The 16,727-nt window shown below is 37.5% G+C and overlaps 1 protein-coding gene across 5 annotated transcripts in view; it reads left to right on the top strand.

Moving 5' to 3' along the window:
• NNT (nicotinamide nucleotide transhydrogenase) overlaps positions 1-14,843 on the top strand; it is a 41,029-nt gene extending 26,186 nt beyond the window's left edge. For all 5 annotated transcript variants that reach the window (XM_064641843.1, XM_064641842.1, XM_064641847.1 and 2 more), the window contains 5 exons: positions 2,061-2,220; positions 3,549-3,630; positions 10,166-10,284; positions 11,064-11,179; positions 12,149-14,843. In XM_064641843.1, coding sequence (XP_064497913.1) covers positions 2,061-2,220; positions 3,549-3,630; positions 10,166-10,284; positions 11,064-11,179; positions 12,149-12,298 — 627 coding nt within the window. In that variant the 3' untranslated portion in view covers positions 12,299-14,843. The remainder of the gene's footprint in view (positions 1-2,060; positions 2,221-3,548; positions 3,631-10,165; positions 10,285-11,063; positions 11,180-12,148) is intronic.
• Positions 14,844-16,727: the final 1,884 nt, after the last annotated feature.

A 16,727-nucleotide genomic window follows, 5' to 3' on the forward strand; every position in this document is an offset into this window, starting at 1 on the left:
TCCTGTGAGTTGTGGCTCTTAAAACACCAACGCACCTTCTTCAGAACAGTTGGTTGTATTAACATGTCCTTCTCCCTCCTTTTTTCTCCATAGGAAATACTTGATTGCAACTGTAGTGTTAGAATCACTATGCTCAGGGATGGGGAAGAAGCTTGACGTTGAAGAATAACCGTTAACTGGGAGAATGAAACAGAGCAAGAGAAGGGACAAACAGTGTTAGTCTTATAAATTGTGGGCTGGCCCATCACCTACACTAGCTGTGTAGTTTTTCTGAGCAGAGTGGAAACCCTTGGAGTTCTTCAGGATCAGGTGTTTGGTTTTCCCTGGACTGTATGCTCCTGACCATTGTCACCTTGTATGCACAGCACAGAGGGCTTTTTGCTGGTTGGTGGATTATCAGTGAGTGCTGAACCCTGAACTTTATACCTCTATATTTGTGGTCTGTGGTGGTAAAGAAGGTGAAGGAGGCTATAGAAGAGTTTTCACACTGTCCCAGTGCTGAGCAGGTTTTAGCTGGTTAATTGTTGCTTGATAAGGTTTTTGCTCTTCTATACCATCCACTTTTGTTTCCCGGACTTCCCTCTTGGAAGGCAGGTCATCTTGGCTCTTTGTGGTAGAGCCAGGCAAATGTGCTTCAATCTCCTGCTTCTCAGATTTCTGATAATACTTTAACTTTTTTTTCTCTCTGGTCTAACTGTAGTCCTTTGATTTAGATATGTGTATAAAGTGCTTTGCTTCTTGTAAGCTTATTGTGTGCAACATCTGAAGAGGGTATTCTTCTGTCTAGACTGTCTTACCTGACACTTAACTGCTATAATATACTACATAGTCTGGTTGTTGTTTGGTGTTTTAATATTGTGATACATGTCAAAGGCAGTGTGTTCTTAGAGGACATGAGCTACTGTGTACTGCAGACAGTAGAGAGATGCTGATTTCACTGCATTTGTGTGCTTCCCTTACAGTATCTGAAATACTGATGACTTACCAGGACAAACAAAAGTTCTATTGTCTTCACTGTGCTTATTTGCTAGATGATGAATTTCAAAGAATGGCATATCTTCTCAGGCAAAACACCTGTGGAATTGCATGATTTGAAATGTCGGTGGAGAATGGACAGCTGGAAGCATATTTTATGTGTGTGGTTCCTCCCACACATCTGTGTCTCTCCAGATCCATTCCTAAATTTTGTTGTGGTTTCTCAGCTAGTAGAGAAGATGTGTGTCACATATGCAGTTAAAGAAGCAATTTGTCCTGTTTCTTTCCTGCTTCTAAAGTTTTGTTTCATGCAATTACAAGTTCTGCCTATTTCCAGTTATTGACAGATATTGCTTTGGGACCACACTCACAAGGAGACATGCCAGTGAAAGCGTTTAGCCAGTGGCTTTTCTGGCTTTGTGTCTAGTGGAGACAGATTTTCAGGATGTGTTCTTCTCTTAAAGCTCCTAGTTCAAATCTCTTGTTTCCCTTTGGTGCTCAGCCAGTAAGTAATGGCCCCCTTCAGTTCATTAAAATTTGACTACTTTCGTATGTCTTCTTAGCTGCTTTTTCCTTTCTGCCTTGTTGCTGTAAGAATTTTGCTTCTGTACTACCTGTAGGAGCTTTGTGGTTTCCATGCTGTCATTAGCAGTTCTGTGCTCACATGTTGAATAGGTCAGGAGCTATAGAAAATATCTTGCAAAAATTTCATGTGTATGTGTATATGTGTATGTAAAATTTTTAAAAAAAATCCTGTCAAGTATGTTTTCTTTTATAGCCCTCCGTTTTAAGAACAAAAAGAGACTAATATTTGCTTTTTGCTGCCTTGGGGAAATGCTGGTGCTTTCTTGTTAGATGTGTAATGTAATGTGTTAGAAGCTGGTGTTTGGTTATTGATGTGTTAAACTGTTGTAAGGAGCCTGTTTTAAGAAGTTTTGAGTTATAAGAAGGCAAAACCTGCAGGTAAAGACTATTGTTGGGAAGTCTTTAATATTTTCAGAAAATATTTTCAGAAGTTCTTCGTGGACTCTCACCGTTATTTTTGCATTTTATCTTTATCTGATCAAAACCCTCTTGTCTTTCAGGCTATGAACCGTTCCCTTGCAAATGTGATTCTTGGGGGCTATGGCACTGCATCCACAGCTGGAGGGAAGCCCATGGAAATTACTGGAACCCACACAGAAATCAATGTGGACAATGCAATTGAAATGATAAAAGAAGCCAATAGTATTATTATTACTCCAGGTAAGACACTCTTGACTCACAAGATGTTTAGAGGATGTATTATGAAAAAAAAGACCGCAAACAAACAAAAACCCAAACCAAACCAAAAAACTGTAGCCTACAGAGGCAGCATGGCAGCAGCATGTCAAATGTTGACTGAGTCCATGTGATTTGTTTTTGTTCCCAGCTCAGTTATCATTCTTCTTTGCAGAGATGTATGCCACTTCATTTTTTTTATGTGTGTTTCTTCAAACTCTGTCATTTTTATTTGCATTTTAAATTCTTCAGAACAAAGACTCTCCTGTAAATTAAGCTTACACCACAACAGCTGTACACAAAATTAATTGTGTTTCCAAGCACTGCCACAGTACCAGTGGTTTCAGTACATCTGTCTGTTAAGTTACTGAAAAGATTTTGTTTACAGTTTTCATGTACTTGCTTAATTTTGCATGGATTTATGAAAAAAAAGGCAGTACACTCATTTAAAACTTAGTTAATGTAAGTACTGTAATTAAAGTAAAAAAAAAAAGACTTGAAAACCAAAACCCTGAATTGTCTGAAACTACTATGTTGAGTGTAGGCTCATATTGTTCAGTAGCACACTCCCTCATAGGAGCTCAGTTAGGGAATAGCTCAATATTTCTTCAACTGAATGGCTTGACTGCTGTGTTAAATTTATTTTAGCATTGGAATGTGAAGAATGCTAAAATACAAAGTCATCTTTTGTTTTGCTTCAGCTTAAAAGAAAATATCAGTGAGGTAGGGTTTTAATTTGGGATGTTACCTCTGTTTCCCGTAAAGCTTGCAGTCATCCTCAAGGAGTTTGCCTCTTTCTCCTGTGGTCAAACCTTGAGGACACCAATAATAATTTATACTCTTTGTATTTCTCAGGGTATAGTTGCTCTGATGAATTAGCTCAGACAGACTTAGAAGACAAAGCCATATCCAGCTACTAGATTTGAGTTAAGCAAATTCAAAATTCTCTTGAGGATAGTGGTTGTGAAGTAACATAATACTAGCCACTCTGTCAATTTTTCAGAGTACTTGTCTGAAACAACCTTTTCTGATAGAGAAAGGAACATGTATTTTTGTGAAGCTGAAATAAGTTGCTTTTGTTGTTGGACTGGCCAAATCACTGCACTATGAGTGGTCAGGAGATCAAAAAAGAGATGAATTATAGTGGTCAGGTCACCATGTAGTGGTGAATATATGAGAATCTGATGTGTGTATTTTTGTATTTATTTTTGGTTATAAGAGCTTCTGTTTCTGTGGAAGTTACTCTTATTGTCTGCAACTAGTCTTTCCGCACCAAAACAGAAAAATAGCTTAAGATTTTGAAATTCTTTCAGGTTATGGTTTGTGTGCAGCAAAAGCTCAGTACCCAATAGCTGATCTGGTGAAGATGTTGAGGGAACAAGGGAAGAATGTCAGGTAAGTGCTTTCCTTGATGACAAGTGTTACAGTGTTCTGTTCCAGTTTGGTTTTTCTTTTCATTCCATTAAAACCCCCTACAAGTAAGTCTTAGTTTTGGTTTAATATTTCTTTCAGCATTGACAGAGTCACAGAATGGTTGAAGGTAGAGATCTCGGGGGATTGTCTGATTCAGCCAGCCTCCTTGCTCAAACCAGAGTCACCTGGAGCAGATTGCTTAGAATTTTGTCCAGTTGGGTTTTGAACATCTAGTTTCCAGAAATGGAGACTTGTCAATCTCTTACAATGTTCAGTCATCCTTAGAGTAAAATAGGTTTTTCCTGTATTTGAATTTGCAACTGTTGCCTCTTGTCCATTCACTGGATACAACTGAGAAGAAACTGGCTCTGTCTTCTTTACTGCCCTTCATCGACATTTATACACAGTGATAAGATTCCCTTGAACCTTCTCTTCTTCTCCCAGTTTTCAGCCTCTCCTCCTGTGGCAGGTACTTGAAACTATTGAGAACTTAGATGTACACTTATGGGATTCCCATAAGATTTTGCTACTGCAAGCAAGGCTGTTATTAGAGTTTTGAATATTGAATGGAAAGATTATTGGAGTGCATGACACCAGTCCTATGAATTTATTCTGCTGGAGTGCTGCTCCAAAAGCAAAGATAATTCTTAGATTGCCAGTATTAGCCTCCTTTCCTCCTTCATTTTTTTTGTAGACCTTATAGATACTGAAAGTACTAGAAAGCAAACAAGATGCCTCCCCTGCTGATTGTTTGAAATTTTGCTTGGTTTCTAATTATGATAACTTAATATTTTAAAATAAATCGAGTCTCAGTTTTTATTTCAAACAAGATATTTGGGCAGATGGTGGTTAGCCAGACTTATTCTTTGACTTCCATGTGTTTACTTCAATTAGATGGTGACTTCCCTTTGGAGTCAGTACTCTAGTAGTTAATGTTTTTTGCTTTTGTTTTCCTTCTTCCGCTACTTTTTGAACCTTATTGAAAAGTTGCATGTAAGCTTTTGCAGTGTGTTACAGCATCTGTTGTGATGGATAACAGCAGAATTGTAGGGTTTAACAGCAATTACTTGTTAGTGTTTAGCCAGCATGTTGCAGTTTTGCATATAGAATTGCTGTATAGATGTGTTTGTTCATGGATACATGAGAAGTGAGGGGGTGTGGTGGTGTATTTGCTTCCTGAAGCAGTTCTCTTCGCACCTTGTTTTTCTCCATGTTTAGTGAAAGCTGTGTGTGTGTCCAGATTGCATTAAAAAATTTGAAGACTCCTTGTTGTGCAACAAGAAAACCCGTTTGTGGCTAATGCGATGACAGTATTGTATACTTTTGTCTTTATTTCAGTGCTTCTGTGGGGGAGAGCTTTTTTTTTCACCAACCTTGGTGAAATAAAAAAATACTGTTTTTTCCTTTTATATTGGCTTTACAGGGTAGAAAGGTGAATGAGTCCTTGAAATAAATGGCTTATACTTGAAATGAGTCAATTTCAGGAAGGGATCACTGCAGTGGTTACCTAGTATTTTAATGAAATAAATCTGTATTTACACTTTGTGGTAATTCAGGCCTTTCATCACTTCATTGAGCTCCCACGGTGTTCATTGAGTGCAGCTGTTGTCCTCTGGTTTCAGTAGGCCTGGAGTGCCTCGGGACCCTAAACCACTCACTGTCCAGATGTAGTGACGCTCTCATACATACGCTGTGGAGGGGTGCCAGTGTGGACGTAGGATTGCATCAGTCTGTAATGCCCACTGTGTGTCAAGAAAAACTGCGACTGTCATATGGTCTTGGTTTTTTTGCTTCATGGCTCACCATTGATCCAGAGGAGCTGTTGTTTTCATTTGCTCTGCCTATAGCCATAACATTCTCAGTGAATGCATATTATGTAGCATGACACATAACCTTTGACTAGGGTTTAAATTTAGAAATACAGGAGAGTTCTGGGAAAATTTAGACTGTTTTAGTTACTCAGTTGCATAGCTAACATCATTGCTCACTTGAGATGGTCTTGCAGCAGATCACATCTTTAATGCATTAGTAAAGTCACATAGAAGGCTGGATATTACTGAGCCTAGAGTATAGCTTTGCCCTGTTATGGAGGGATAAAACAACAAAACTTTTTATGGGCTAAATCCTGTAGCCCTCAGAATCTGTTGGCCTTGGAAAATGGCTGTTCTACAACTAGTGTTGTATTTTTGCAATGTCAGAACTAAGTAAATTGCTGAAAATTCATGCTTTACCCAAGTTTGTCAGCCACAAGTTGTGTTGTTTGTAGGAACCTAGTTATGGAATTCCGATTTTTTTTCTATACAATAGAATTATATTCTGTAGTAGTTTTGCATATAGATATATAATTACTCTCTAAAACTGTATACATTCTCATATGCGTGTGAGTTATTGATGCTCTCCATGTCCACATCAAATTATCTGTCCTATCTTTTGCCACAGTATGACATTTCTTAAGATATTTTCTATTCAATGTGTTTTCCTGCACAATAAGAAGTTCTTTATGAGAAAAATTAATTTTAAGATGAAAGGACTCTTAAATTGTGCTTTTTATAGACTTTCTAAATAATTTCATAGTAGATAAGTTGATTCTCTGGTAACCCATAGTTGAGAGTGATGCACATTACCTCTTTAACAGGCTTTCAAAATAGTTGCTAATAAATTAGTGTTTTCGTTGTTTTTTTTTTTTAACCTACTTTTTATAGATGGATATCTTGAAGGACTTGAATTTCTATCTTCTGATGCTGGAGAATCTAATTACTTTTAAGCATATGGAAGCTAGTTTTTTACGTTTTTGAAAACATGGTAGTACTGATTTAGTGTTGTACCTGCATTTTTTGATTTTTTTTTTTCCATTGATACCTCAAAGGTTGAGCTCTGATCAAATGTGTTCAGAGCTCTGTTCCCCCTCCTCCATTGTTCTAATTTCTTGGAAGTAATAGAACATGTGAATGGTATCAGTTACACATTTATCTACAAATTAATAAATAAAACTGATTAACTACAACTGTTTAATTATATCAGTTTACAGTTATGATTCTTTGTGGCTCTACAGGAAAATTTAGAAGAATTTTAAAGCATGAGCTGTTGAAATGCTGTCCTAAGCAGTCTTAACATACCGTGTATCTCAGGTCTGCAAGATGGAATTTACTGTCACTGATGAATGACAGCATAAGAACATTGTGTGCTAATACAAGTTTCTGGGAAGCTGAATTATACTTAATATGAAGACCCAAAGTGTGTACATGTGTGTCAGTTCTTGGTTGGTTTGCTAATCAAATTAACTGGGTGGGTTCTGAATTATTAATGCTGCAAATGAAGGGACAGATGGAGCCCAGCAGATCTCTTAACTCCACTGCCTTATTGGTGGTGTAGTTAGAACTAGCAAACCTTGCTGTACCTGATCTGCCTCTGCAAGGATGCAGCTGTAGCTGTGTGCTCCTGTACGTGTGCCATTGCTTCCATTGGGGTCAGCTCAGCTCTGGGTGACCTCACTAGGTCCATGTGTGATGTTTTGTGGAAGCAGGCTGTACTTTTTTCCCTGTAGTTGGGCTGTTGGGAGGATTATTGCATAGAGGTAATGTCCATTTGGATCTTGCCCCTGCTGTGATAAACCATAGTGGTTGGAAATAGGGAGCCAATATCAGAGCCCTGTTTAAGTATGCTTAATTTAGCTAATCTAACTCAGTTTAAATTTAACTGACCTGATTGATTTTGAGGCATATGTTGCCTCAGGCGTGAAACCAGGTCTAGGCTATCTAGGCTAGCAGTATGTTTTGATTCTAGTAATCTACAGAGTTATCCATAAGGTGTGATGAACATGATTGTGAATATGTGTTGTGGGTTAAGATTTCTGCTTGGTTTATAAACAAACCAGCCAACCTACAGGAGTTCCTGCATAACTAATACTAAAAGAATATCAAAGAAACTTCGCAAGTTTTCACTTCAAAGCATTTTTACCATAAAACATGTCTCTCTTTTAAAATAATTTCCATGTTGAATTTTTGAACACAAATGAGGTTCATATTTTTAACATCTGGGAGAGCATATGTAACAAAATGTTCTGCTGTAATGCACACAGCTTTGAAGAACTGCTGCTGTTGTGAGCTGGGAGCAGCTTTTATTAGACATGTTGTGATCCATCAAGGATTTTAGGTGTCTATTTTCCATGGTTACCTGAATTCTGAATTCTGCTTTGTATTGGACAGGCTGATTTCACTCCAGAAATGTGTAGATGTTACCTTTTGACATAATGAAAGCCTCAGATAAGCACATATTTTTTCATTATTCTTTTTGACATTCTTGCATATCCAATTACAAGTAGTACTGGCAGGCTACTGTCATATTTGGTTAACAGGCTCTTAGAAGCAGACTTCAATATTTGTCCAACAAAGCTTTTGTATGAGCAACTTTCTCAAACTTCGTGAATACGCAGTATGTGGTTTCAAGCAGAGTCTGTCAGAAGTCTTTAACTACTGATGCTTCATGCCATAACTCTTCCTGAATGAAGATAATTTGTCCCTTTCTTTCCTTCTTTCTTTGCCTCTTGCCAGGAATGGTAAAGTCAAAGGTGAAATTTATTCTCTTGGCAGCCTAAATTTTGGCTTTCCAGCCCTTGAAATAAAATGGTATGTGTATATAGTATTTAATAGAAACCTCACAAGTATTTTGTTTTGTGTATTGCCAAAGCAGCTTTGGTCACAAAGGCACTCAAATAATTTTATTAGACACAAAAGAGAATTTTGTTGGAAAATCTGTTTTCACTGCCAGAGGAGTGATGAGTTTTCTCAAGGGTACTTCAGAATAAGAGTTCTCCTACTTTACTGTAAGTGATTGAATTTGGTGTACTTAAGGTCTATCTGCAGTACTACACATGGCTTGTATTACTGAGTCAGTGGTGTGAACCATAAGCTGTTTGTAATTTGTCCTATTTGCTCTCCTTTTTCTGATTCCAGGTATTATCCTTTGCAACAGTATCCCAAATGTTTACTAGCTGAATACAATCTATTGTCTTTGTTTCTTTAAAAGCATTCCTTTTAAAGCCAGGTTTTATCCTGCTGTTTGGTATGGATCTTAAAGTTGTAGTATACCTAATACTATGTGGATTAATCATATGTCCTTAATTTTGTTGCTGGAGTTCAGTTGTCTCATTTTTGTATTGTCTTAATGTTGTCTTAATGATGGAGCTCTCAGTTGCCCTTTTAAGGATGTATTTGTACAGTGTTACATTCACAAGTGATCTGTGTTGATTGGACTGTGACTTGTGGTCAATCAGTGATGTTATCCATTTCCATCACAGTAGAGTTGAAAATAGAAATGTATAACAATCTGTCTGTCATGGCAAGTTGATTTATCAGTCTTTCTTTCCTTTCTGAAGAAGTCTGAAGTCCTTTTATTTCATTCCTGATTTTTTTGGATTTCTGCTCAGAAATTTCTGTTCCAAAATCCAAGAATTCAATAATCCAAATTTACTCTTGACTATTTTCCTTCTCTTCCAAAGGACGTATAGGCTTCCTCATTGAACATTTATCTTTAGCCCCCTACAACATTCGTCTGATGCACTTCTGGTGTGCTTGAAGTCTGCATACATCTGGTGAGAGCTCCAGAGCTGGAAAGACAGAAAGTGCATAGGACGGTAGACATGGATTTGCCTTGCTTATAAGGGCCAGTAGATGACCAGAAGAGTATAATATGCCAACACAAAATAGATTTGCTTCTAACCAAATATGGCTTTGATAGTTGCAGCTAAATCAGTTTAACATCTTCATTCTGACTTTTTCCTTACAAGAATGATATGCATGCCTGAGCAACCCTGGCTTGCCACCGTGTTGTCTGTCTGAAGTTTTATTAATTCATAAGCAGTGTCCTTTGTCTAAGTTGTTTTTGAGCTGTTCTGAAAACATTTTTTTAAATGGTTATACTTAAACTTTTACAGTTTCTTAGCTCTCCACCTTCTCACTCCCCCTTTTTTTTCCCCCTTTTTCTCCTAAGGTCAATCATGAGAAGAAAGTGGCATGTTAACCTAATTCAGCAAAACATTGTCTTGTGCTTGATGACTTTACTGTTGGATTGGAGTGCTAGACTGCGATAACAATACATACTCTAGAGACACCTGAGTCAACAAAGATCATTTGCCAAGGGCATTTCTAGGTCTAGGAGTGATTTTGCTTCAGAAAGGCAGCACGGCCTTTTGTCTTTTTCATGAAGAGTATTACACTGTGGTGATTTTATTTAGTCTGCAGTGATGTAAGGGATCTACAAACCATATTAATGTGGGTGGCAGTTTTGCAGCTAAAAGGCTTATTTGTATAAGTCCAGAAGTGTCTGTGACAAGGTTTTAAATATGGTACTGCTTGGAAAGTGAACTGTTAAGGTTTAACCATTTTATTTTATTTTATTAATTCACGTGTGTGCTCATATGTAAGAACTTCTCAGCCTTGTAGGTCACTGGTGACAGTTTTACTGTATAAAACAGAGCAGTCTGTATTTATTAACGGAGTTGGACTTTCTTCCCTTTCAGGTTTGGTATTCACCCTGTGGCTGGCCGTATGCCTGGTCAGCTAAATGTACTACTAGCAGAGGCTGGTGTTCCCTATGATATTGTACTGGAAATGGATGAGATCAATGAAGACTTCCCAGGTTAGCATGTGAGCCATAAGTTTCCAGTAGATTGGATGATGTATTTGATTTTGGTTTTGTATCGCACAAGGATTTTAAAAATGGAAAATCTCAGTCAGGTCATTCAGTTTCACTTTGTGCCTCTGGTGATGGCATTGTAGAGGACAAGAGGTCTGTCTTTTTTTTGTGAGGAGGGTGCATTTTGTTTTTTAATTGCTTGTAGCTGTGACAAATGCTGGGTCATTATTATCTCTGTTACTGCCCCAATCCCTGTAGAGGAAAACTGTTGTTGCTTCTTTAGGTCAGGTGTTGTGGATGACTTGATCCTCTCATATCTTGCAAAGCTGTATAGCATTGTGCTGGCAACCTTTTGGTTCATTACATCTTTATTTAAAAATCAGAAGGTTGCTGGTAAAAGGTTTTTCAGAAGAATATTCAAAGGAAAAGCCAGGCACCAAAAATTTGAAAGTGATGATACTATGTGTGTATACAAACACATTTAAATATTAAAGGGTTTAAATTTTTGTGTGGCCCGGTGGTCTAACAAGTCCCTTGGAATTGGCTTGTGGATGCTTGCAGTTTGCTGGAGGTAACTGGGAGCACACTTGAACTCTCACATATAATTTGCCTGGTATAAAATATTTGTGTGAATGATGTCCTCATAAATTTTTGTAGAATACTTAACCATTATGGGTTCTTCTGCCTGTAAAGATCAGAATTAACACAAAAATGTGCATCAGCCTCTGTGTTCAGATTTCAGATAATTTTTCATCAGTGTTATTTTCTTTGTCTTGCTGCAGAAACTGACTTGGTCCTTGTAATTGGTGCAAATGATACAGTTAATTCAGCAGCTCAGGAAGATCCAAACTCTATCATAGCTGGAATGCCAGTTCTTGAGGTCTGGAAGTCCAAACAGGTGAGATTAAGAGAGTTGTGTTAGGACCTACCTTAGGTAGCATGCTTTTACAAACATGGTGGATAAGCTAGAAAGATTCTCCCACTGTTCTGGTTTCCATGAAAAGCTTTTCTCTGAGTTGTCCAGCAAAGCAGTCAGTGCTTTGCAAGTGTGATGCACTGCTCATGATTTATTATCATCATCAAGTGCTTTAGCGAGACTACTGACAACTGGAATAGAAAAGACCAATGAAAGTGCTGCTACTAGAATATGTCATCAGAATACGTAATGTCCTGCTCACCTGCAGCCCTGAAGCATTTTATACAAATACCTGTTTTTTTAGGTTTATAGGAAATTTGATTGACAACTTTAATACTGAGGTAGAAATACAAGAATGGATAATATGCTTAAATAACAAATAATAATTAAAAAACAACTCCTCCAAAAAAAAACCCCAAACAACCCAAACCACAAAAACCCAAAACAGTGAGTGGCTGAGTTGAGTAGAGAGCTTAGTCTGTCCAGGTTGAACTGACAAGTTTTGTTTCTTAAAGCAGTGTCATCTGATCCAAAGTACATAGACTTGTGTTTCTTTGATGTGAAATCTTTAATATCTTTTTCTGAACCCAGCTGTACCCTCAGTTCTTCTGTAGGTTAGCCATTCATGTACTCAGCCATAGACACATATATTTATCAACAGTGTTTGTAGATGTGTGTTGCAATTTGAGAAATAAACACGAATGTAGTTAAAGTTGGTAGAGCTTTACTGCTGAAGGTGCCATGGTTAACATGTTTTTGAAATTGATTTGCATATCAATTTGTCTGCTAAATTAAAATCCGAAATACAGCTTATAGCAGTGAGCATCTGTTTTTGGCCAGGGATGTCTATTCCTCTTCCTTTGTTTGTGGAAGCTGGTTTTTTGTGGTCTTTGCTTGAGGGAGGATGGTGGTTGTTTTTTGCTGTTTCAAATATGAGCTCTTTATGTGCAGGTCATTGTAATGAAGAGATCTCTGGGAGTTGGTTATGCAGCAGTGGACAATCCAATCTTCTACAAACCCAATACTGCCATGTTGCTGGGAGATGCCAAGAAGACTTGTGATGCCCTGCAGGCGAAAGTCAGGGAATCGTATCAAAGCTAAATACTGATTTGTATTCTGTTTATGTTTGCAACCACAGTTTTGTCAGAGAGGTCATGGAAAACAAGAGGTAGAAGAATCTCTCATTGTTATAAGGCAGCTGGCTTTTGGAGAAGACTGCATTGACTCCTAGGAGATGTAGTTTGGTCAGGGGATATAGACTTTTATAAAAAAGATGGGCAGATTAGCCCTTCGAACTAAATCTCCAGTAAGGCAATGCATTAAAAAATGAAAATGTGCATTTTAAGGTTAACATTTTGCTGTTACAAGAAGGAACTAATAACTCAGTCATCTTTAAGTAGTTACTGACTTCCTCCTTCTTACTGTCTGTACTTCTGTCATGGAAATTCACTAAAAAATGCTGTGCCAAAACTGTATTCAGTCTTATCATCAAAGCGGTATTTTGGCTGGTATGGACAAAACAACTGTTGATTTTATCAAAACTTAAAAATAAATTTCAAACAGATGCAAGCAGAAGTAAATCCTTGCATGTCCCTTTGAACTCAGGATGTTCTAGCATAAAATAGATGCTTACAGGATTTGAAATTCTAAGCATCATGCTCTTTTTCTTTTGGGGATTGTGTGGATGCTGTGAATCAGGAACATTTTAGGAAAGTTACTTTTCTTTAAAAAACGGTTCCAATTTTTTTATGGTGCACAGTTATGTTAAATGAAACACAGGATTTCAGGCACTTGCCAAGTAATCTTCAAGTCTGACAAGGAAATGTACATTTACTTGCACAGCTTAACTATTTTAAGCAACTGCTCAATTCTCCATCTTTTCCAGTCATTGCCTTTTTAAGTGTCTGAGAAAAAAATACAGTCCAGTTCTGCACAGACAGAACATCTTGCATACCTGATCTGTTCACAGAATTTGGACCACAGTGTTTCAGTTTGTTCACTGGGACTTTTAATTCTATTTACTACTTCAAAATTTAGTGATGCTTTCTCAATTAACGTTTTTGTAATGCTGGAAGAAACACTTCTGAACTCTCCCTCTCTACTCTGCTATTGTGAGACCTCACCTGGAGTGTTCTGTTGAGCAGCTGGGCCCCCAGAACAAGAACAATGTTGACCTGTTAGCGCAAGTGCAGAGGAGAGACACTAAGTTGATCACAGGGCCCAAGCACCTCTCCTATGAAGACAGACTGAGAGGGCTGGGGTTGTTCAACCTGGAGAATAGAAGGCTCTGGGGAAACCTTAGATCACCTTCCAGTACCTAAAAAGAGGTCCATAAGAAAAATGGAGAGGGACTTTTCACAAGGGCTGATAGTGATAGGACAAGGGACTAGAAAAGGCTGGTCAGAGAAGCTGTCGACTCCCCATCCCTGGAAGTGTTCAAGGCCAGGCTGACGGGTAACGTGATCTAGTGGAAGTTTCCCTGCCCGTGGCAGGAAGTTTGGAACTAGTCCCTTCCAACCCAAACCATTCTGTATTTAAGATGCTGGAGTTTATTAGATTTTTTTCTAAATAAATGAGCTATTGTTTGGACAGCACAGAAACATACTAAACTTAAAATCCAGTGTATTTGATTATTTGATTATTCTCACTGATCTAATTAAAAGCACTGTTAAATTCCCAGCATAAGTCCAGCAAAGTTAAATTATGACATGGATTGCTGTTTTGCTTTTATTATATTAAGTATACTTGAATGAAACTCAAATATTTGCCTCATAAAATGAATTTGTCGTATATCCATAATGTTTTCCTAATGATGTGACAACTGTCCATGGTGATGAAGGCTAAATAGAACTAGCTGTGCTTGTGTTAGAAAGCATTCATACCTGGGGAAGACAAACTATTATGGATAAAGTCTTGAATTTAATCTGTCTTGCTTGATAGAACATTTTTTTCATTACACCATGCACAGAGACCTCATATAAAATACCGTATTTCTTCTTGGCTACCTCTGTTTTTATGTGAAGATCACCTAAAACACAGACTTTGAATAGGTAATGCATTAAGAAATGTAGCAATATACAAAAGATCTACCCTTTTTGCAGATCTCTTTTATATAATTTGACATAAAAGTTATCATGCAAGCATTAATATGTTGTATACTGCAGGAAAAGACTTGTAATTTTTATTTGAAACATCATGGCAGCTATATTTGAATGTAGCACCTATGGCCTCTTGATTTCATTGTATTCAACTTTTCCTTCAGGTCTGCAAACACTAGGGAAATGGAAGAAGAAGAAAGACAAGGAAATAATCCTCTATCTCTCTCCCTTACAACTAAGAAGAAAAAAGTAAAAAGGGAGATTTGAAGGGATCTAAAATCCTAAAGTATTCATTTTTGTCATGTTGAGGTATCTAACTGCAGTATACATCATGTCTCTGCTTATGGGTAGCTAATAAAAGACCAAGCTTTTCTTTAAAAAATAGCAAATAACAAGGGAGGGGGAACAGTTTACTTTGTATTTGGAAAAAAACCCACACTTATTACCTTGGATGGGAAGTACAGTGTTACCTTTAAAATGTGCTTTACCATGGAACACCAGGTAATTGTTAAAGTGCTAATAAAAAGTCAGTTGTTTTTCTCTGTTGATCACTGCTTCTGTTCTCTCCTATTGTGTTTCCTGAATAGGTAACTGTATCTGAAAACAGATCCAGTTCGATCAGATTGCTATAGGCTTTGATTTGAACATCCTGGTGGAGATGTCACAGCCTCGCTGTCATTGCAGTGTTTGATTCTTCCAGTTGGGAATGGATTATTTTTTTTAATTGTAATCAGAATTTCCTTTTTAATTTTAATTAGAATTTCCTTTGATGAAACTGCCTGCAACCTTGCAAGACTAGTTTGCCCAATTGTTCAGTCTCCATCAACATTTCATACCCTTTTACAGGCTGACGTGCTCCAAAGTCAGTGTAAACATTTCAGCTCCTCTATCTCTGCAGTACATTAATTGTGCAATCATCCAGACAGTTCCTCCTGCAATACCTACCTGGTGTTCCTATCTTAGGCAAACCATACTGAACATCAGAGATGGGTGAAAGGGAGGGAGATGGAGGGTGTGTATGAGGAGGCTGCAATGAAAACAGAACTAAAACTAACTATCTTTTGCCATTGTCCTACCCTTCTTGAGCCAGTGACTCAGAAATTTAAATTTGTAAAATGTGCTATTTCTAGCAAATATGCTGCTTACTTTCTATCCATAGAAGTACAAAGTTTGTTTTTGCGCTGTTAAATTGGCTTTGAAATTTTTTGTAAGTAGGGGAATTTTACTGAGTACAAAATGACAAGGTTTCAATAATGTGATCAACTAATCTGTTCTATACCTGAGCAGTGCAGTTCAAATACTCATTTAAGACTTGCAATGAGTATTGTTCCATCAGTGTTGAAAAATAAATAAATAATTTACAAATCGTAGTAGCTTGCATAATGTGACTGCTCTGTAGCTGCCCAGAGGATGTATTACGTTACTGTTTTAGGCTAATGTGATACATGGTTCTTCCTGAAAGGAAGATATGTACTTAGATGTTTTCATAAATGGGCTTAGTAATATTGAAAGCTCCAAATTCTCAAAAGGTGATGTTTTGGAGAAGCATAAACAATCCTAAAACATTAATTGAAGGTATTACTTGAGAAATTAAGGGACTAATTTATAGCCCTTTTTCCAGGGTGATCAACCTAATGACTTGTAAGGAAAGAGCTTTTTCTGCAGTTGCAAAAGGTAGTGAGGAATCTCAGCTAATGAGGAGACAGCGAACAGAAAAAAGTGGCAGAGGAAATGTAACTATTCTGCTTTCTCTATTTCACTTTTGCCTGGAGACAGATTTTCCCCGAAAATGAGAGGGATTGTACTCTTTAACAGAACACGTGCTTAGGAAGTTTGTGTTCTTCCCTTAATGACAGATCATCAGTTTTATTTTTCCCTGTATACTACAAGACTGCATGTAGCCCAGTACATCACTCTGACACCTGGCACTCCAGAGTCCAATTTTCTGCACAGCATATATAAATTATATATTAATAACAATTTTTGCACACTTGCTAGAGAAATGACTTTCTGAATTCTACATCACCAATTTTTAAATTCACACCTCTTGACACTTTTTTGAACTCTGTAGACTTCTGCAAAGCAGTTTTAGTTTGACAAGGATATAGAAAATAGCTATCAAACCTTATTTAGCAACTGCAGCTCTTTTTAGAATATTATGCGAATGAGGTACAAAATATGTCTGTTACTCGTTTTGATAATAGAGTCAAAGCGGGTCAGACAAGGGCGAAGGAAATTGTATGTCAGAGAATTAAAATAGTCATGCTGCAGAGATCAGACCTTTACCTCACATATGAGTATGGCTTTAAAAATAGTGTTATACCTGATGGAGTTCTGTTACATGTTCTGAGTATGACATTTACTAAGTGTGATGTTTTGCAATTAGACGTGAGACTGGGAAGAGGCCCTGTGTCTATCCTGACCTTCTTTTC

Source organism: Pseudopipra pipra, chromosome Z, assembly GCF_036250125.1.
Source record: "Pseudopipra pipra isolate bDixPip1 chromosome Z, bDixPip1.hap1, whole genome shotgun sequence".
In the NCBI taxonomy this organism is placed as follows: domain Eukaryota; kingdom Metazoa; phylum Chordata; class Aves; order Passeriformes; family Pipridae; genus Pseudopipra; species Pseudopipra pipra.